The sequence below is a fragment of the Larus michahellis genome, chromosome 2 (genome assembly GCF_964199755.1).
Source record: "Larus michahellis chromosome 2, bLarMic1.1, whole genome shotgun sequence".
Taxonomy (NCBI): Eukaryota; Metazoa; Chordata; class Aves; order Charadriiformes; family Laridae; genus Larus; species Larus michahellis.
Genome location: NC_133897.1, coordinates 143,814,786 through 143,837,883, shown reverse-complemented (window position 1 = coordinate 143,837,883; position 23,098 = coordinate 143,814,786). Strand labels below are relative to the sequence as shown.

At 38.5% G+C, this 23,098-nt stretch overlaps 1 protein-coding gene across 3 annotated transcripts in view; it reads right to left on the bottom strand.

Moving 5' to 3' along the window:
- Positions 1-375: 375 nt before the first annotated feature.
- DPY19L4 (dpy-19 like 4) overlaps positions 376-23,098 on the bottom strand; it is a 36,070-nt gene continuing 13,347 nt past the window's right edge. For 2 of the 3 annotated variants that reach the window (XM_074577444.1, XM_074577445.1), the window contains exons 11-19: positions 21,980-22,053; positions 19,998-20,156; positions 18,167-18,286; positions 16,919-17,039; positions 15,701-15,757; positions 12,500-12,582; positions 10,580-10,712; positions 10,109-10,267; positions 376-6,876 (exon numbers count right to left, since the gene is read on the bottom strand). In XM_074577444.1, coding sequence (XP_074433545.1) covers positions 6,712-6,876; positions 10,109-10,267; positions 10,580-10,712; positions 12,500-12,582; positions 15,701-15,757; positions 16,919-17,039; positions 18,167-18,286; positions 19,998-20,156; positions 21,980-22,053 — 1,071 coding nt within the window. In that variant the 3' untranslated portion in view covers positions 376-6,711. The remainder of the gene's footprint in view (positions 6,877-10,108; positions 10,268-10,579; positions 10,713-12,499; positions 12,583-15,700; positions 15,758-16,918; positions 17,040-18,166; positions 18,287-19,997; positions 20,157-21,979; positions 22,054-23,098) is intronic. The other variant, XM_074577447.1, reaches the window with a different exon arrangement.

The window sequence follows — 23,098 nt, the reverse complement described above, 5'->3', positions numbered from 1 at the left end:
GGATCAATATTGGTTCTTCAGTATTATTAATGTTAATTATTTAGTCTTAGTCTATCAAATCTGTTTATATTTCAACGCTCAGCTCTCCTTGTTTTTTCCCTGATTCCCCTTCCCATTTGGGGAGGCGTCATCGGGTGATAGAATAATTGTCTAAATGACAGTAAATTGTTGTGGGTTCTTCAAACCATAGTAAGGTGATGTGCTTGCTTGTGGGGGCTTGACCTTGGCTGGATGTCAGGTGCTCACCAAAGCCACTCTGTCACTCCCCTCCTCAGCTGGACAAGGGAGAGAAGATACAACAAAAGGCTCATGGGTTGAGACAAGCACAGGGAGATCACTCAGCAATTACCGTCACAGGTAAAACAGATTCAACTCAGGAAAATTAGTTTAATTTACTACAAATGAAATCAGAGCAGGATAATGAGAAATAAAAAACAAATCTAAAATCACTCTTCCCCCTACCCCTCCATTCTTCGGCTCAACTTCACTCCCGATTTTCTCTACTTCCTAGCCACGAGTGGTGCAGGGGATGGGGAACACGGGTTGTGGTCAGTTCATCATCTCTGCCGCTCCCTCCTGCTCACACTGCTTCCTTGCTCCAGCATGGGGTCTCTCCCATGGGAAATAGTTCTCCACGAACTTCTCCAACGCGAGTCCTTCTCATGGGCTGCAGTTCTTCACAAACTGTTCCAGTGTGGGTTCTTTCAATGGGGTGCCGTCCTTCAGGAATGGACTGCTCCAGCGTGAGTCCCCCATGGGATCACAGTCCTGCCAGAAAACCTGCTCCAGCATGGGTTCCTCTTGTGGTCTCCTCTTTCCACGGATCCACAGGTCCTGCCAGGAGCCTGCTCCAGCATGGGCTTCCCATGGGGTCACAGCCTCCTTCAGGCATCCACCTGCTCCAGCCTGGGGTCCTCCACGGGCTGCAGGGGGATATCTGCTCCACCATTAACCTCCACAGGCTGCAAGGGGACAGCCTGTCTCTCCATGGTCTTCACCATGGGCTGCAGGGGTATCCCTGCTCCAGTGCCTGGAGCACCTCCTCCCCCTCCTTCTTCCCTGACCTTGGTGTCTGCGGAGTTATTTCTCTCACGTATTCCCAGTCCTCTCTCCAGCTACAGTCACTGTAGGGTTTTTTTTTCCCCATTCTTAAATACATTATCCCAGAGGTGTTCCCGCTGTCACTGATGGGCTCTGCCTTGGCCAGCCACGGGTCTGTCTTGGAGCCGGCTGGCATTGGCTCTGTCAGACACAGGGGAAGCTTCTGGCAGCTCCTCACAGAAGCCAGCCCTGTAGCTCCCCTCTTCTACCAAACCCTTGCCATGCAAACCCAATACATTGCTGTAGGAGGATCTTTCGGGAGAAAGTCCGAGTTCAATACTTCCATATGAAGCACCTCACATTTTGCTGCTCATCCTCACACCAGTACGTCCCAACACGACATATGGATCCAGCCTGAGCAGGCCGCTAACCCTCGAGAGCTGTCAGAGAATTTATGCTGCCCCGTTCAGACAGACATTTGAACTATGCTGTACAGCATTCGCTTGACTGAGAATTGCATATGCCAATAATACAACAAAATACAAAATTCATTTTATTACCGCAACAGAGGAAGGCGGTTAATTCATTATGAACTACGTGGTTTTTGTGAAAGGGTATCGGACTTCTCAAAAGAAAACATAAACAGTTTGTGTCCCAAACAATCCACACTTTCTGGGCTTAGCTTTTATTACAGTTTTGTTTTTTTCCCAAAAAAAGTTTGTCACAAGAGAAAAAATATTTACTATGTATACATAATTTTGATAAAAAACTGTCCAAGACAACAAAGAGGATAACAGGAATCAGATTCCTTAGATTTGTTATTAAATACCTGCACATAGACACGTCCATGTGCCACACACGCTACTGCTCAACGTCACCGTTAACAAGTAAAGCACCACCAACAATTCTTCTGCATTACTGAAGTAAGAGTTTGAAACGTTGAAAGGCATTAAACACCCACCTCTCTTCCACCAAATAAAGAGGTAACCTTAAACACCACTTGAAAGGCAGAATTACATAGATTCAATTGAGCTGAAATAAAAAATGTTGCCAGATCAATTACACATTTAAACATCTAGTTGAGGTACCAAACAATTCAGAAGACCTTTAGGCATCGCTAGCCCTGCATTTGGCATAGCACGAGTGCAGCAACATAATGATGATATTTCCTTTTAGCTGTATGGGTGAAGTAAAAATGATTACTAAAATAAACACACACTACGCATTTTAATATTTTCACTTTTTTTTTCCCCATCGAAGTGTTAAAAAGAGTACTAAAGGCATGACTATACAGATTTATGTTGAGGTATTATTTCACATTAAATATTGCTTGTGTTGGCATAAACTCAGCTTTTCTCTCATCTCGCATACCACAGCACTCTAGAACCCATCTGCCCATCAACATACAGGGGATTTACAGATTCAACCACCACTAGCAATAATAGAAGCTACTCATTACATCTCCAAATCACAGCAGTAAACCAGATGTCTTGAAATGCAAATGCAACATGCATGCCCACGCATTCATGCAAACAGCCTACGCTTTCTCCTCTTAGATGTTTGGTTAAAGGACAGGTTATATGTAGTTAACAGCAGTCATTAAGAAGCGTTTCAATGACAGCTTACAAATCCCTACGACCTGATCTCGCGGCTCCTGTTCATGTGAATCGCATGGAAAAGCTGATGAAGGGTCACAAGATTTGGACATTTGCAGATGACTTAGTAAAAATAAGGTGGTAAGAACAAGATTTGGTCCCTAAACTCCTACCTTTCAGTACACAGTAGTGCCACCAGAGCAAACAGTTTGAAGAATTTTCAATGCCTGTTAAACATTTTGGCCCTCTTCAATATTTGTGTATCTCCTCCTTACGCCTGCAAAGGATACTGTATTTACGATTGTATTGTATTAAACCCTATTTCCATTTACTTTGGAAGAAATAAAACCAGTATTTTTTTAAAATAACATGAATAGAAGCTTATGTTCTGAAATGCCTTTACTTAATTAGTCTCAAATATCTCCTGGCAAAATCTATCAACTGAGTTCAAGTATGTGATAATTCAGGAAGTGAAAGAGTGTTTTTTTAAGACTAAGACAAAACTGCACACGTCAGTTTAGCTGTGGCTTGATTAAACTTTAATCCACAACTGTAATGGTAACAGCTGAATGCCTGAGAACACGATTCTCAATTTATTCTTTCAAGGTAATTTTTTTGCATTTACTATGATCAAGCGTATCAGAAATTGGAACTGTGAAGGAGGAAATAAGCCAGCGAAACAGCAACACCGATTGCTATTTTAACTCTCACTCTTCCCAGCACACAGCTGTTAGCTGGCTGGCGCCCATCCCACCTGCACCACTTACTACACAGGCATCCCGGGGGGCTGGGCTAATAAGACACAGTGGAAGCTCTAGAAATCAGAGGGACAGAAATTTAAAAGAAAAAAAAAAAAATCTTCACAAAAAGAAACACAAACCGAGTTTTTTGTTTGTTTAATAAAAGCTTGCAAGGCACATGTTTCAACTGAATTGCAACATCTACAGCAAAACAGGTCAAAATTTGCAAAACGTTCCCCCAGCCCTTTCAGGGAGTTAAACCTGTGACCTGGTTGAAAACCAAGCTAGGGTTGTCTGTACAAGTCCGATGTAATTATGCATTATTGTTATTGTCCTTCTGAGGGATATCATGAAACTTCCTGTTTCTTTTACACAGAAGGTGGAGGTTAGAACAGACAATGATATTTTTGCTAATCCATAGCTGGATAAGAAATTCAAGCTTATAATTTTCTTTGTAAGATATGATTCTCTTCCAGTTACTCGTTTTAAAAATGACGCCTTTTTCCTGGAACAACAGCAACATTTCTCCCACATAAAAGGCTCCTTCCGTTACTTAAGGCTGCTGTGCCAATGGTGCTGCAATACAATTTTCTCTAATATAAAAAGCAAGGTAAAAATTGTAAATGATTCTCCTAAAGCAGAATCAATTGGAGTATCAAGAATACATCTTAAAAACTATGACAAAACTAATAACAACAACTATGTCACAGTTCAAATAAAGTTCGACATGTTCGTTTAAACATGTATAAAGGCCAATGTGCTACAAGACAGTTTTCTTTAGATGTACGGGTGGCCTCGTTTGTGTTTTTCTTAACATGTGTGCTCTACATGTAAGTATTCAAACTACTTTCTATGTGGTAACGCATACATACAGCATTGGGGTAAAACACAACAGGCAGTCAAGGATGGTTAAATATTGCATCTTGGCATGGCAGTCTAAGGCATGAAGCCGTAAGCTATGCGACTTCATCCACCCAAGTGCAGTTGTAACCCTGAAGTTCGCTACCTGGAATGCCTTATTGCTGTTATGAAATGGTATTCACGAATGATTAACTTCAGGCGGGTAAATGACTGACACACAGACATGTAATTCCTTGACAGTAATTCAAACAAACTTAAACTGTATAAGGAACTCTAAACTTACTTCCAAATATTACATCTACATCCACACTAGCACATACAGAGAAGGTTCCTGCAGGCTTGCCATAGCTCAAGTTAATACACCAGCTTCTCTTGTTACGTGGTAATTGAAAAGTCTGAAACAGTTCAGTGCAGTAAAACATGCACTTGTGCATAAGCAAATAAATGCCGACTGCGTTTGCCAGAGACACACACACACACACGTATACACGCTACCCTCAACACAATGCCTGCATCCCCAGAAAGGATATTTACTTTTAACTTGTAAGTTATACTGATAAATGTTCCTCTCAATGATCACATCCAGTATATTTGATGGATTCATCTGAACATTGGTTTCAAATAAAATGCATAATTTAACAACTTGTCACGACTCATAGGCCTAAAAATACAACTGAAAGGAAAAAACAGATTACAGACACGTTGACTTTTAAAATAAAGCTTTTTTCTTTTAAATCACTCCGATAGCGATAATAGGTTTTAAAAAAATCTCAGCACTACCTGTTAGTGTCAAGTAAGCAAATGTATCTGCATAGAGCAGATCGGAATCACGCATATACACCAACGTGCTGCAGTTCCTAATAATTTCAGAGTTAAAATCTCTGAGTTTGCATTTTACCAACAAGCGCGGTAAGGATCGTTTCGCAGCTCTCATGTGCAGAACGGTCTGCAGATTTTTCAGTTGAAGGTTCATCCTATTACGCTAGATTCTTCATTAAAGACATCTGGGCTCCAAAGAATCGTTCCCACATGGCTGGTAGACTGGTCTCTGGGCCAGGTGTTGCAAGAATCCATAACTATAGGTAACTCCTAACAGAGGAAATAACCTCTTCCAAAACTTACATCCTGTTTTTTTGTCCAGCTACACCTATGTAAGCAAAGTTACCATTACCTTTTATTGGATTTTCCATTCACAACACCAGGGTTAGGCCCAGAGTTGGAATTAAAGCATCATTCTTCAAGATAAAGCATTATCTTGAAGGTATATCAACGAGCAACAAAGAGGATGAACAGATAATTTGTTAAGAAAAATAGCTGTAGAGGCAAAGGGGGTCACATAAGGAAGACAAATTTTAGAGGGAAGCAAGACTGCAGAGTACTTTCCCAAATTTTCAAAGATCTCAGTGTAATTGCATAATTGATGTAAAAAATAGCTATGAACAACTGTACCATTATTTATTAATGGTGGTGATTTTAGTGTTTTAAATTACAGTTATGGCACTACCTTAATATAACTATCACATAGTAAGTTGAATGAAATGAATACCACCCATCCCTCCCCATACACACACACACACACACACACACACATACCAGCACACACACAGAGGGGGTGAAACAGAAGTGCAGAAGTCTCAGTAGCAAACCTAGTTGTCCTGCTACACTTGTCTAAACAAGCGTGGCATACTTGTGTATACTGGCCCATTCTGATGGCTGCTAAGACACACTTATGCATACACACATCCACATTTAAGCATGGAAAAATCCTGAAGACAAGTTTTTTCCAAACCGAAGATATGACCTCGTCAACTCCTACTGCCAGGTCTAAGTTCAAGCACTTCCACCAATGTCTCTCTAACAACGTAGAGATCAGCGCCTTAATCTATGGAAGTGTTGTTTAAATAAAATCTTCCTTACTTGATTTATACAAACACTATAACTATACGTAAGATGCATGAATGTGAGTTTGATAAACATAAAAATGTTTATAGTGGAAGACAGGAAGAATTAAAACAACAAAAAAAACCCAAAAAACCCAAACACTTACTTGAAAAGACTCGGGATACTGATTGCTTTCTTGCTAGAAAATAAAAGCTATATGACTTAAATGAGCTCTTTAAACAATTTTTCTGCATTTACTGAAGTCTACCCACATTAGCTCTCTAACGCTAAAGTTAGAAATCTCATTTACATGAAGATTAAGATGATTTGTAATGGGAAGAAAAATGCAAAAACGTGGAAGACTCTCACGCTTTGTAGAGACTGTAAAATTGACATATTTTCCCATTTCCTTCAAGGATGGTATATGTGTCTGTTGATCCGTAGTTCAAAGAATTCCAGTCTGGTAAAATAAAGTTGTCAATACACTGCATGTGCGCGCATGTATCTGCAAAAATAACTTCCTTGATCAAAAGGAACTTTTCCAACTGAATTTCATTCACAGTCAATCCTCAGAAAGAAGCTTGCATGCTTTTTCATGACTGGAAGGATATCACAGTGTTGATTTTATATACAAAGTAGGATCTATTCCAGTATACCCGAGTGAAATAATTCACATATGGAGAATAGTTCATTTTGATTTCATGACAAAATCGTCCGTATTTTGAGTAGGCATAACTGTCGCCTTCCTCACAAACCACCTGTCAGAAAAGAAGATCTAATTAAAATACTGAAGATAAGCGGTTACAGAACATAATTCTGTACATTTAATTTACTTCTGTATTCTGAAAATTTCATTTACAATAGACGTTTAATTTCCGCACTGTATGATTCCAATAAACTGAAAATATATTCCCTTATAATTTGTTTAAGCATCTAAAACAGCCTTGGTGAATTAAAACCTTTGTCAGGATAGTAGACATTAAAATCAGTGTACTTTATTCACACAATAAAGAACAACAGCAGTGGAAATTATCCACATGCCCCATTTACCCAGTACTTCAAACCTGATCTGCATATAGCAAACTACCTATGTAGGGAAGGAAATTCTCAATTACTTTTTCCAGGCCAAGTAAGTTTGACATACCTAATAAAGACTGAAGACACACACACGTATCACCCTATAAATTCCAACCAATTGACTTGGAAGGAAATTGTGCGCTTTAGCATCTACTAGCTGATAGCCTTGAAGAAATCCCTTCACTACTCGTTCTGATAGCATAAGTTTACATGGGTTTAAAAAAAGGTGGTACCACAAATTAACGGAGAAAAATCTACCGGTGGCTACGAAACGCAAAGATATTTCCCCTGAGTTTCAGGCCTTCAGCAACAGACTGCTGGAAAACATCTGTCTTGCCCCATCAATAGCTATATGCTCTCAGACAGTGTCAGAAACAAGGTATCTAGGATAAACTAGGACTATAGGACACAGTCCAAGCTAGAAAGTAACGCTTTTCTTCAACACAGCAATTTGGAAAACACATTCATAGACCTGTCAACAGCCTCTCCACTGTCTCTCTTACTTTGAGAATAAAGAAATGCTGCAGTCTCCAACTACATATGCCCTACCTCCCATTAGTTTGCAATGTCTTGATAATTTTTCAATATGATCTAGACAATTTTTGTTAGCAAGCAAATTGAGAGTTTTGTTTCAAAGCTTCCTGAGAAAACACACCAACATTCAGGAACAAACTATGCCAACTTTCTGAAAAAAATACTTTATTCCTGTTGGCCATTCCAATATTTTTTCTACAACTAGCATTTTTAGCATCCAAGTCGGTATGGACTCGGCCACAGACAGCAAGCATAAGTGATGTTCATTACTAGCCAACCACTGTTCTAAAAATATTGAATGCTCAGTTGTCTACCTTTAAATGTATATACCATTTTTTTTGTTATTTTGATTTAGATTACAGACATTCATCTGAACAGATTTTAACTGAAACTCTCATCATGAACCTTCTTTTCGCCTTCTTCATCTCTCCACTATAAATCGGATAACCCTTGTCACTTTGACAATCCTAATTACACGAAAATACTAAATGACTAGTTTTGTGTACTGACAGTGCAGAGTGTGTGGCATTTATCAAAGACAGGTTCCTTGCACTGGATATTGTCTTTTGATGTTTCCCCCCTCTTAATTAAAATTATCACAAGCAACAGCTGCTCTGAAAAGTACTGGGAAGTGTTTCTTAGGATGAACTGCTAAATAACTGGGTGTTACGAACTAAAGGAAGAAACCAATTCTGATACATGAATCAAACAAAAACTTAAAAACCCGACAGTGCAACTGTGCTGCTGAAGTTAGGATGTATCAGGATTATGTGCAAGAGAGAAGCATGCAAGAAGCGTGGAGATGAGATATGCAAGAGAGAAGGATGCAAGAAGCGTGTAGATGAGAGATGCAGGAGTACGAGGGAACGGAATCCTGAAATTGTGGTTAATTGTTCCAGCTGACATCCCAAGTGTGAAGAGGGAATGGAAGCTTACTCATGCAAAAACAGATCTGAGAAGAGACTGAGAGATAACATATGCTGATCATCAATGATGATGGTTATTCATACACACACACACTCTGTTATCGTATAGTGTATTGGTTACAACATGAAATAATCACAGCATACAAGATTTTAGCAGCAAATCAAAGAAAGAAAAAGCATAGATCTCAGCAATGGTAAGGAAGTTAATAGAAAAACAGAGACATTATCATCCATGGATAAATTGTCCAGGAAACCTACAAGTGAAACTGACACCATTTGTAGATTCCTGGGGAAATTAAAGAGTAATTCCCTAAAAACATATCACCCCCACAATTACTCCCCCAAATGAAAGCAAGTACAGAAATCAAATGCTTGCATTACAAGTTCTTTTGAAACGTGTATCATCCAAAGTAGAACTTATAAAACACCTAACACAGATGAACAGCTTGTATTTTTCCAAGAATGGAATGTAAGACTATATACAAGAAACATATGTACCTCCCCATTCGAAAAAAAAAAAAAAAGCATTCAAACCAAGTATTAACTTGGTATAGTTAACATACAACAGGCTGTAACGTCAAACAGATGCTTGAGTTCTTTTTCTTAGTCAGGAAACCAAGTAAATGAAGCTAACCTGTGATGGCTTAGAAGTAACTGGTGACTCCTCCTCCCCTGGTGACCTGAGCATAAGCAACCAAACCCTAAGTGAGTTTACAGCCACTCCTGCCTCTCTAAATTAAAAACTTTCGATGAATTCCCAGGAAGCAGAAGTGGTAATGAGACCACTTCATAAACCTCATCCTACTCCCTACTTTAGCAGCAAGAGCAGCTCCATCAGCATGCAGAGCAGACACAGCATGGCAATGACTGAAGCAGCATTCATGGGTATCTTTGTAACTCTACAGTTTATTCAACCAATCTTTCTAACAGCTGTGGCTTAAACTATCTATTGGGGTACTAAGCTAAGTGGAAGGCTGAACCAAACTCATAACCTCATCATTACCAAATAGGCTGTACTGAATTGAATGGCAGACTGGTCCTCACCCCAGGCAGAGTCTTAGAAGAACTGGGTTTATCCATTTCAAAATTTCATCTTTAAAGTTAGTAAAGAATACCCGCTGAGGCGGGGCTTTACTGCTTTTGTAATAACCTCTTCAGCTGTTACAGTCTTAAACATTTATATATATTTAAATGGTATTTAATGATTGGCACAAAACCAGCACAGCTAGATACTGATGTATTAGGAGGGATTAGGGCAGTTAAATAGTATGGGGTAAGATTACAGGCATGTAAGAAAGACAAACCAAAACTTAATTGACCACTTTTAAAACTTTTTAGTTTTTGCCTACATGCCAATTACAATCAGAAAAATAAGATCAGCATTATAAGATTATTTCTTTCAAAATGAATTATTTATGCATTCAAACATTCGTTTTTTCTTACTGTTACTTACATGACCATTAGCAATATCCAATAGATCTTTAACTCTACATCCTCTTACAGGTCCCACTTCATTGCAAATTGAATCTTCAATAATCAGAAAATTGGCTTTGTAAGATGTCAGTATCTTATAAATATCCTCTGCTGACCTCTTTGAATAGATCTGATAAATCTATAAATTAAGAAAACATGTTCATGTAATGCAAAAATCATTGATAAATTAAATATTTGGGGGTCATGGTATTTGGAATGCTGCTCACATGCAGTGGGACCAAACAAATAATTTGCATTGCCAGGTGGCCCTGGGGGCACAGAAGAGCAATGTAAATGTGTGTGTCATGAGGAATGTTACGAGGTCATCTTCTTTGGAGCATTAACATTTACAGTACTCCCACACATCTCATTTAAGCACATCAGTCTTACATGATGGAACAGGCTATAAATCACTGATAATACACACACATTTATGGAACTGGACACTCACATTTTCATTTCTTTTTAGAAGATCATCATCATTATATAAAGGCAAGCTCGACACCATCCATCCGGTACAAAGCTTAATCACACCCATTAACTGTGGGCTGCCTGCAAACACAGCAGCCACAGGAGCCTGTCGTCTGCAAAAGCAACATCAACATACACATCTGAGTACAGGATGCATTTCTCAAAACAGTGTTTTTAATTTTAAACCCTGTGAATCTCATAAAATGCTGCAGTATGAATTGGAGTGCATGAAGATATCATTGGGGGTCTAATCAGAATTGGTGTTAATGCTGCAGTGGCAGTAGTTTCCTTGCCAGGAAAAGCTCAGACCTGCAGCAATACGGAGTTTGCAAGGAAGGTCTCCTGCTGGGGCAAGGGCTGATGGCCATTCTCCTCCTCTCCTTGCAATCCATGGAGCACCATTCAGAGAGGTCCTGGAACGTATCAAACTATTGCTTTTCTGAATGATTGCTGACTTGTGACAAAACAAGCTTGGGAGGGAGGGTAGGTAGAAGGAGAAACCACATGATGTTATCTCGGAAGGGAAAGATTTGTGATTATTTTCATTTGATCTCTAGGAATATGTATTTAATCATCTACAAGTAAATAGTCTCATGATAAAGAATAACACCTACAGTAATTAAGTTTCTGGGTTTGGTTTCATTTTTTGACTATTTGTATTCCTGCATTAGTGAAAGAAAACAGTCATTGTCACACTTCATTACAGACTTTGGGCAACTTTTCCTGCAGAGAAAATTCAAAATAAATTCATTTTATGAGAGAGAAACTTTTAAGAAAATATACTATAATAATGACATTCAATTAAAATTCCAATATGGACATCTAAGTATATCCTTAAAAAAAAAATTCCTTATTTCCATTAAAAATATGAACAGCTGCTACAAATAAGGGCAGTCAAATTGCTCTTAGCTGAGTGAATCTCAGTGCAATTCACCATGATTAATTATGTACTTGAAGTGTAATATATGCAGACTAATGCAAAAGCCATTAGGTACTTGGCATTATTCCACTTGCTGCCTTGAAGAGCTACAGGAGTGACAAACAACATACACTATTATTAACAGAAAGAAGAAATTGGCTGGAACACCATAATTACCAGCCTTGTCTTTTCTGAAGATGAACAGGTTGACATTAAAGACTACATAAATACAGAAAATAATCTAAAAAAAAATACAGTTGAAGGTAAGTTAGTTATCTGAACACATGGGATCTAACTTTCAGAGAAGTATACTTCCTAATGACATAGTTCAAAGTTAGACTGAATGAGGCCAGGACCCAGTTCTGAAACTTTTGATGAGAAGAAAAATATATCTGTGAAAATAACTTGACTCAGAATTAACTATGTATATGGCTCAGCATGAACTATATAATATAGGTCAGGATTTGCTATGCCCTGCCTAGCCAGCCAGATAAGAACCTTTCCAGCCTTCTGGTCAAAGGGGAGGTTTGAATCATACATGTTAAACTGAATGTTTCTTGACTGAAGTCTCTAAATCCTCACATTCAGGCATTTCATTTTACTGGCTTGTGCACACAAAAATTTCAGCGTTTCTGTCCCCTGTGGAATTACAATCAACATGAATCCTCTAATCTACTGAGAAGTTAGTGTGCAAAGAACCAAGCACTAAGATGTCCACCTTTATTTGGGAATTGGGTCTAGCAATGATGATACCTGTGATTTGCTTGCATGTTTCATGATCTTTTCCTCTTGTAATCAATGATAAATTCTTCGTTCTAATACCAAACTTTAAATACACATTTCTCCTCCCATCTACCCCTACATCATGTAATGACTTAGCAAGGGAAAACTCAAGATTCATACAGGTAGCTCCACAAAACACTGAGATAAAAATACCCTGACATAAAGAAGTAAAATAGAAACTTAAGACTTCATACTTACTTTATCCATGTCATGAGTTCTACTGTATCAGGATCATAGAATTCTTGTAGTTCTGAAAGCTCTGTCATTATCCTAGGGAGAAACTGATGGAAACATATTTTTGGTTACTTACAGTTAAAAAAAATAATCTATAGAGCACCTCATTACATTAAGGCCTTAAATAACATAACAGAAATGGGTTTCATCTGAGTTTTCCCTCCTGACTGGTATTTTTGTTTGAATATTTTGCAAAACATGCTGTTTATACTTACCTGACAGCAGGAGACCTTCTCCAAAATAAGTACATTAAACACAAGTTCTCATCTCTCTCTATTTTATTATAATACTTATAATTAAAAAAAATGGAACACCCCCCCCCCCCCCAAATTACGTGGCAACAACATTCATCAACTTTAACTAGCCTTAAATGCAGCAAAACCACACTTCAGGTTTTCATATGCGAATGCATATCAATAAGGACACTGAACCAAGAAGCTGACAAATCCCTCATGGTAAACCTGCTTGAGCAGGAGCGGTTGGACTGTTGTGATTTGATGGAAAAGTGCTGTGCAAGCAGGAAAGGAGAGAAGAAATTTCCTGGAGGAGCATTATGTGGGTAATCTGCTCTGGACTTTCCTCAGACTTTTACTTCAATGACTGCAGTGAAGGAAAGTACACTATACTGTATGAAGTAGGATATCTCAGTTTATGCTCTTGAAAAACATTTTGGAAAAAGGAGGGATTCTGTGAAGTTAGAGAGAATGCAAATTCCTTGAGACCAGCCCAGATTGCAAGCCTGCACCACAGCTTCCCTATCCTGCCAGGTTTGGGGGGTAAAGGAACAACAGGTCCTTTACTGAGATGGGGGGCAATTTTAGAATCAGAGAATCATTTAGGTTGGAAAAGACCCACAAGATCGATTCCAACCATTAACCTAGCACTGCCAAGTCCACTAATAAACCATGTCATTAAGCACCACATCTACACATCTTTGAAATACCTCCAGGGATGGTGACTCCACCACTTTCCTGGGCAGCCTGTTCCAATGCTTGATAACACTTTCTATGAAGAAATTTTTCGTAAAGTACAATCTAAACCTCCCCTGTCGCGACACTCACCTCGCTACAACCTCCTTTCATGTAGCTGTAGCCTGTAGCTACATGCTACATGAAGCTACATGCTACAGCTACATGCTACATGAAGCCTGTAGCATGTAGCTTCATGTAAGGCCTCCCCTCAGCCTCCTTTTCTCCAGGCTAAACAACTCCAGTTCCTTCAGCCACTCCTCATAAGACTTGTGCTCCAGACCCCTCACCAGCTTCGTTGCCCTTCTCCGGACACGCTCCAGCACCTCAGTGTCTTCCTTGTAGTGAGAGGCACAAAACTGAACACGCCATTTGAGGTGCAGCCTCACCAGTGCCGAGTACAGGGGAATGATCTCTTCCCTAGTCCTGCTGGCCACACTATTTCTAACACAAGCCAGGATGCTGTTGGCTTTCTTGGCCACCTGGGCACACTGCTGGCTCCTATTCAGCCATTTTGTAAGTCCTAAAGCCATTTTGAGTAGTTATCTGAAGAAGGCATGACTAGAAGCTGTTCAGCCTTGAAGGGCTGGAGCATGTTCATGCTCTTATAAATGGTAAGTGAAAGCTACTGGATGCCAGCTCTTTTTGAAAAGGATAAAGTTTACAGGTTATGCCAGACTAAAGGGACAACTTTGAGACAGCTGGAAACGGGAGCCCGCTTTTAACTGAGGAGTTTCCACCCCCATTACTTGTACAATTCAGCCGTCAAGTGACAGCAGTCTACAACCAGACATGCTAGGGCAGCACAAGAACAGCTGCCATATGTTCACGTCGGGGCTCAAAGCTGTAGCAGTGTCATTACACACATGCGTAAACTGTCCCTGGAACAGAAGACAGAAAAAGGAACCGCTACTGCCACCCCAAGGAGAACCAGCTTCACTTATCAATCAGAGCCCTCAGAAAAATCTAGTTAGGTGAGGGACTGTGCCAGACTGAGTCAGAACGCAGCCAAGCAGAAAGATGCTGAGCTGTACACTCAGCCATTTATAGCCACGGTAACAGATTCAGAGCCCCAAGGCATTTTACTGTCCCGTTACTATTAATCAAAGTTTGCAAGCTCAGGGATGAGTTATGGACCTGGAGCGCAAACTGTTCACCACTGCTTAAAAGCAAAAGCTGGATCTGCAATAGATGAAGCCCTCTAGAGTCCAAACCCCGACACTGCTTTTATTGAAACATAACCCGAAAAAGAATTCTTTGGTCAACTAACCAATTTCCTCTATTGTAATACATTTCATAACTCTTTTGAGCAACTGTAGGTTTTTTTCAGGACAATATCTATTGTTCTGGCAGAAATGTGTAAAGTGTCAGGTTAAATTGCAACCAAAATTTCTGTGATAAAATAGATGTTACAAAATCTGTTAAAATACTGTTGGTCAAGCCTGGCTTATATTTGAATGCTTTTTTTAAAAAATAATTCCTTGAATTCTTATAAAACTATTCAAACTACCTATTTTGAAGCTATGTCAGTATAGTAGACACTTATACTTTATGGGATATTGCACTTGAGGAAGTTTAAAAACTAATTTCCAAATAATCTTTCCCCCAGTCTGTCTGTGACTTGCAGTTAACATCTAGGTATTTATTTTAAACGTGGGAATATCTGTAGCTTTTCTTCCCATACTGTAGGATATACATACCTCTACACCATCTCTGCACAAAGGATTTAACTCCATTACAATTTGATGGGAGCTTTTCAAACAGATTATTTGCGTAAGGCCTCCCATAATTTTCCTTCCATCTAACCTCACTCCCTCTCACTAAAACCAAGACTGAAGCAACACAGTTTTCAACATTCCGAGTTTTTATTTGGCAGTGTTTTCTTTGTTGAGTCACATTTATATATCCAAAGCATAATAGCTGAATATAATAAAGTCTCTGTTTAAATGTAAATACTTCCTAATTACAACAAGAGATCGTTAACAAATTAAATTGTCAAATACCTCACTTTGAAAAATGTAAAGTTTTTCAAAAAAACCTCAAAACATATTTTCAGTGGATGACAGCTTTTATTTCATCATATATATTTCATTTCACCAGGTTATTTCATTATATTTGCCCATCATGTTGACTCATATTGTGCCTACATACAAAACAAAAACCAAAAGGTATTTTTCACAAAAGGTACTTTTCTTACCTCTTTCCACAAGCTGAATCCAATTATTGTGGGAACTGCCATACTCAGAATAAGTGCCTAGAAAATACATGTTAGAAGAAATGGATTATGGACTGTTCTCCAGCCTTGGACTACCTGTTGATTCTGTTCATATAGCAGGCTACATTTATGCCTGAAACCTTAGAGTAACAGTAGGTGAAAATTTGCGGTTTTCTACTAGGCAGAAACTCTCCACAAACAAGAATTTGCCTCATTTAGCATGGAAGAACTTATTTGACCTATGATAACTTTACCATCAATATTAGGGATGGTTAATTACAACTCAAAAATAACAATGATGCAATGTGCACACGATGTAGAGAACAGAAGAAAAGTAAACACCTCACATACAAACACAATGAGATAGTCTGAGAAAGGGAAAAAAGCATGAAACAAGCATTTCAAACCTCTGATCTTGTTGATGCTTTTGGTCAGATTGACACTATTGATGTGCAAAACGCAGAAACTCATTTTTCAGCACACCATCATTCTAGCTGATATAAATTTTGCTTTGCAAAAAGGAGAAAATAGCTCGCGTGGTACAGGAAACATTTAGTAAAGAATGCACACAAGGCATTCTCTTGGTAATAAGCTATTAACACATCTACTGTGTTAATAGTAAAAAACCAGGTCTATATGGCAGAAAGCATGAGGTATATAAAGGAATGTATTTACCACGTACATGAACATATTGTCACTCCTTGATTGGAAGAACACTGTCAATGTTTCTGATGTAACAGTGTACGGCATTTTCACAAGTGACATAGTGAATCTCTGTGTAAGTATAAAATATTTATACCTACTAGCCTCTTGAAATCAAGGTAAGTAATATCCTATCCTTATTTTATTAGTAAAACAAATGCATAAAGTTGCTAAAAACTGCACAATGACAGGGAGCTTGAGGTCTCAAAGATTTGTTAAAAGAAATTAAACAGATGAGTAAAAGAGAGATGAAGACAGCCCTGCTTCTTATAAGGAAAGGCTGTAGCGTGAACACAACTTTATCACCAGGTGCCAGAGAACATGTGAAATTGTGACATTAAGAATGAAAGACGCAGAAAAAGCAGACTTTACAAGATCCAGTGACCTCACGGAACTACACATTCCTTTAACAGGTTCTTCTATAGCTCTTAGGTAATTGCTGTTTGAAAAGTTTGCTTGCTAGCTGTAATTCCCAAGACATTGGTAACAGCAACTCACCAGCAATATCGGGTGCACAGCTTTCAGTCGAAGCCACTTGAAAAGCGTCATCCAAAGTTCAGGAGAGCACACACCAAATGCAGCAAGCATGCAAACATAAGGGGTCCACAGATATTTTGTTCTGAAAAACATTGCAATAACTTAGTTGGGACTCTGCACATGCCTCTGTACTCAAGCTATTTATAAAAACATTCAGATTTTTTTCATGTGTCAAACACAGTCTTGGATGTTCAAGCAACCCGAGATCAAATTTGATGTCACTGAAGGGTAAACCAAGGAAATCTCTAGCAGAAGAACAGGCACCTGATTATCTGCTGCAAGATGTAGGAGCAAGATCCAAGGTCAAAGATGACAAAATCCTTCACAGAGTTCAGGGGAGGATGAAAGAAAAACAAAGAGACTAGTAAAGTCACTTGGCTGTTGCGGTTTTCCAGCCAAGCAAGGATAAAAAGCAGCTATTCAGCAAAGCTGTACAGACACTGCACTATAAGGAAGTTCCTGAAGAAAGGAAAGGAAAATATTTAAAAAACATTTTACGATTTGCTGGTATTGTCTGCCTCTTAAGGATAGACTAATCAAGTTAAGACAACTACGTGGTAACACAACAGTCCGCTCACTTTAAGAATCTGTGAATATTCAGATTTTAGGATGACGAGCATAACACAAACACAAGTCTGCCACCTTCAAGCTGATTTAGCTGAGAGCCAAGATTAGAACAATAATGTCTTCCAAACATTATTAGCTTCTGTAGTTTTAAGGACTAACACAATATCTTTGAAAAATAGTTTTACTACTGCTTCATCATGCCACGAAAAGGTATACTTCACGCTAGCCTAGACACGAGAAGATGGATAAGAAATCTTCCATGTCCCAATAATCCAGAACATACACTGTTCATCAAAACACAAGATCTTGCTAGAACACAAGATCTTGCTAGAATACAATATTAAAAGAATTACAGCACACTTAAATTACACTTAAATATCATAAAGAAAGTGATACAAATTTGCTTCAATTAATGTCTCAGATTTTGGCTGCATTAAAGCTTGGAAAAAACATTAAAGAGACCAAGCACAATTTATCATATACCTGTATCCACTCTATAGTCAAATCTCTCCCCTACTAAGTACAACTATATGCCAAATACATTTCTGAAAAGGGGTGAATTTCAGAGGGGTGAATGGTGTATCACGTCCAGTTAGGAACTCTCTGTTGCTTTCAAAAGAGATACATCAAAATCAGACTTACCCTTCCAAACACATCGCTAGACAACCAAGTAAAATTGTGTGAATTACATGATAAACTATTTCTGGCCTCTCTCCAATTCGACCATCCTCAAGTTTAACTGTCTCTTTCAGTGGTTCACCACTGCAGTTGGAGAAAACGAGACATCACTTAATTCAGACATTATCTCAGGCAAAGGTGCCAATAAGAATACTTTTATGACCATTAAGTCAGCAGTATACTGAGATCACTCTGTGTCATATCATACAGTATTGTTGCACTGCTTATTTGGTTTTTGTACTTCATCAATGATCTATCAGTACCCGCTGTCCCTTGTTTTGGACTGTAACCTCTCTGGAGCAATGGATGTGAATTAATACAATGGGATCACTGCCTATGACCATAAATCCCATTTTAAGGTAATTCAGCAACAAGAGACAGTCTAATTTAAGAGCATGCATACTCCGCAAACATGTAGATGAAGCATGCTGTACGTGCACTCTAAGTAAGTTTCTTCATATCATTAGCTTGGCAAAGAATTACAGAATCTGTAGGATGATAATTGCATATGGAATGTGTACACCCTTTTATGACAAAGAAAGATAACAAAACCAGTTTTTAGTCCTATTATTAAAAATTCTAGTAATACATTATAAATAAAAATCATAACCAAAATCTTACAACAAATGGCTTTCTACAAATGAGATAGCAAGGCACACAATAGACAACATTTTATTCTACCATGATGTGATTTCAGGTTACAATTTTATAATAAGCTTTCTCACAACAAATTGAAAAATATTTGAGATTATTAACTGCTTCAAAATTAAAAAAAAAAAAAACCTGAAGGGGAAGAAGGTTTATTTTAAGCTTTTCTTTAAAAAGCTGTTGGACATAATGGAGTCACTGAAATAGCTATTTCAATCACCAGCAAAAAATCAAAGTTGTTTTCACTGTTTTGAATACACTGCCACACACCCAACCTGACAAACATTTTCATTTATAGCTGTATAATCTTTATCTATTAGAAATCTTGTTCCTTGAAAAAAAATCTATTGATTTTTGCTGTAGACAAAGAAGAAATTTGCCCTAATGCCACAGAAGTTACACCATTCATCTTCTACCAGGAAGAGGTAATTTCCTAGCCATTGAGTTTCCAAGACAAGTTACGCTAGGATCTACAGTGCTGCTATTCTTAGTCTGTAAACAGACAGCTCCACTAGCTGTTCTCTCAAGGGAACTGTGAATCACTGTGAAACTAAAAATAATTGAGTCAGTTTTACTTCAGCTCTGTTCTGAGCAGCAAAGGCTGATGGACCTTATCACAGTAAACAAGAGTTTTAAAAAACCCCAAAACACAGTGAAGCATTAGAAATCTGAAATCCTCTCGACTCCACCCATCCACCCATCTCATCCTTCACAGTACGTAAACTTGGAAAAAAAACCCAAAAAACCAAAACCAAAAAAACCACCAAACCCAAAACAGGGAAATAAATTCTCTATCAACAGTCAGATAACTTTGCTGTTGGAAGGGGAAAACAGACAAAATATCTTTCTCCTTGGCAATAGGAAGAGACATAAACATATCACAAAACATTAACCAGAGCTCTGCAGGACTTGCACCTATTGGAAAACAAACCAATCACAACTCCCTGTCCTGACTGGAGGGATGCTCAAGAAGCTTGTCACTAAAGGACTTTCTTTAGGAGCCTCTGGTGGGCCTTTCCACTGGTGCTCACACCCTGCAAGCTCAATGGTGCAACAAACTTTGAAGCAACATCACGACCATTCACTTAGACATCTGTGAACCGCTCATTTTTAATTTCTTATTTTTCAGTATAAATAAGTCACTTACCATATTCTCCTAAAAATGACCTGAGTTACAGAAAAGAGGCAGATAATTAATACTAAAATATAGAAAGGCAACAGTGATGACTGTGTTAGTCGCAAAAAAAAGTCTTGGGAGGGTGCCTGAAGAGATTCTTGACAAAGGAGCCAATTCATTGTAAAATTCCTAGTAAGGCAAAAAACATCCCATTAAAAACAACAACAATACCCCACAGATCAGAAAAAAAACCCAACACAGCACACAACCAATCGCAGTTTAACCTATTCATGTAATAGGAAACTATTTGAAACTAATCTTTGAGAAGCTATGCTTTTATCATTTGAAATTGCTTTGCAAGTACACTAGAATAAAAGCTTATCTTCCAAAAAAGAATCTGTGAGACCAGACTACAACTCTTTTATATGACAAAACCCCAGCCTCCCATATAACTCCATTATGGGGACCACAAAGCATTTCTTTGTCACAGTGGATTAAGGTTTTAGAGATATTGATGCAAGAAGGTATGCTTGTCCTCATTCCAAATGGGGAGATGAAGAAGGGAAAGTGGTCATCTGAGATCACAAACAAGCCCGAGGCACTGCCAAGAATAGAATCCTTAATACTGAAATTCTAGTTCTGTAGCCGAACCCACTCGATCATTCTTCGTTCCCAATTAATGAGCAGAAAGATTATATACTCTGCCAAGAAGCACCATCATTGTGTATTCTCAACTGGAAGTGGTGCAGCATGTGATGCCGTGAATGCATTCTTGCCTTATTTTGTTTTGCTTTCCTCCCTCTTTTCTTTATCTTTCTCCCCAAGGGAAGACTAGAGAACTGAACCACTTTCAATTAGACAGAATCAGTTTAAAGATTAACAGCTGGGCATGTCCAAACTGGCCTTAAAAGACAGATCTTGAAGCTCTTGTGCTGCAAACCATAACTCCAACCCACAGTTACACAATTTTCTAGGCATAGTTCCACTCAGTTTGTCACAATCACTGGCTTCATTGCAGAGTCTGACATCCTGGAAAGTAACATGTAGCAAGTCCTGGGAGGAGAGGGGATAAAATCTGCAACACCTGATAGCTGAATAAACTGAAATTCTGACCAGAAGCAGTCCTCTCTTTTCTTGCAAAACACTTAAGAACATGCATATATGTGTGTTAAGCAATGCATTTTAGTCAACGCCGTTACATGTTGTCTTCCAAAAATTCCCCAACAATTGCAGTTATGTGTGATGTCATTTTCCACTTCTTTCCCTGAAAGGTCATGAAGTAGCTTTGTAAGAGATGCAGTTCCCAGGAGAGTGTCTCAATTCCTGCACAGAATTGCAAGTCTTGGCTTGGGTTCAGGCGGTGTCTCAGTCCTTACCAATACTCCATTTGAAGTTTTCCAGAAAATCTGTAGCCATGATGTCTTCTTCTTGTAGACCAACTTTATCTCTTTTACAGATGCAAGCGTTTTTCTTACAGTCCCAACAATTCCCTCTGACTTTTAAGTTGTCCCTCGTCCTAGTTTCTTCCGAAACATACAGAGGGTTTTTTGGGGGCGTTATTCTTACAAAACTAAAAATAAAACCCCACAACCCAACCCTGTTTTGAGATAGTATCGACAGTTCATGACTCTCTTCAGAGCCCTTTCTTTTCCAGGCTATAAATAGTTACTACCACCACCTTTACCCTATTATCTTTGCTTTCAAGTCGTATTAGAAACAGTAGACAGAGTACAGGAAGTTTTTGCTCTTCAACATCAAACGAAAACAAAAATCTATGAAATGCTTTCACCCCACAGCATGAAAAATATTGAGGTGCCTCAGAAACCTCAAAATCCTAAGTAAATTCTGTAGAGGAATATTGTTTAAAATTCAATCTTAAAACCAGGCGACAAATAGAAACCGTTTCCCTAACTCCTCTATAAAATTCTCACAAGCCACTGAAATTTTATACTTCTCAGAGCAGTTTCAGAAGTTCGGATATCTTAGAAGGTGTAAAGAGTTTAAAAACTTACTTAGTTGTGTTTAAGCCAAGTTTTACTTCAATGAACTTCAGCAAATGCTCATTTTCTTTATGAGGAACAAACATCTGAAAGATTAATTTAGCAGAGAAAAATCTTATCCAGTGCTGGATGCAGCTTTCACATAGTCACTTCATTCAGATTACAAAATGGCAGGGAACAATCAACTATTCAGGATTTAGTTAAAACTAACAAATTGGATTAAGTGTGTGCCAATTATGGTACCGGTGTGGTATTGTAAATCTTCACTTTAAAAAAACCCAACTATCTTTAGAGTTGCCTTGAGAATACCATTCCCTCCAGGTACCCCAACAGGAGGACAAGTGAAAAGCTGTCAATAAATTGTCAGAAGACTACCAAGCAGTGCAAAAAGGATCATGAAAAACAGACGTAACTTACCCCCAAGCAAGCCAAAGAACATTGCGTTTGGCTCCACTAAACAATAGGACTGCAGCCTAGCAAAAGTTATGAGTATTTGTAATCTTCACATAAATTGTTTGAGCAGCCAAAAGTTCTGTGTACTGTCTACGTAATTTAACTCATATTTTTCAAAGTTAGATTTTACTTTCATGGAGATACAGCAAGGCTAGCCAGTCTGAATGGCACAAGAAAAAAATCTGGTCTGAGCATTCTCTCAAACTTTTTAGGGTTCACTAGCTTCTTTATTTTTAAGTCAACACCGTTAATTAACAGAACCAGGGTGAGTTTGAGACATAGAGGAAAAGCATAATAAATTATGTAAAAGACTAGAACCAGCAAAAGGGAGTAGCTAATCAAAATACAAGGTCAGGCTAAAATCCCATTGTGTAATCTCAACTCCTAGCTGACTCCTACACTAAGTGAAGGTCTCTGTTCCCATGTTCTCACTGAAATTTAATTGAAAATTAACATCTACCCTGAGACTATTCATATCTGGCTACTAAGTCTTCTCCGTGCACAAATATTGTTTTAACATTCAGACCAGTTTGTAGAGGCCATCCAAGTTCTAACAAAAACCACATTTATGAAATAGCTAAAGTGTGATTTAAAGACTATTTCTATACTATGCTTTAACCTCATCCAAAAGACCGAAACCCCAACAAAACCCAGCTGCTTCATTTGTTAAACACTTTT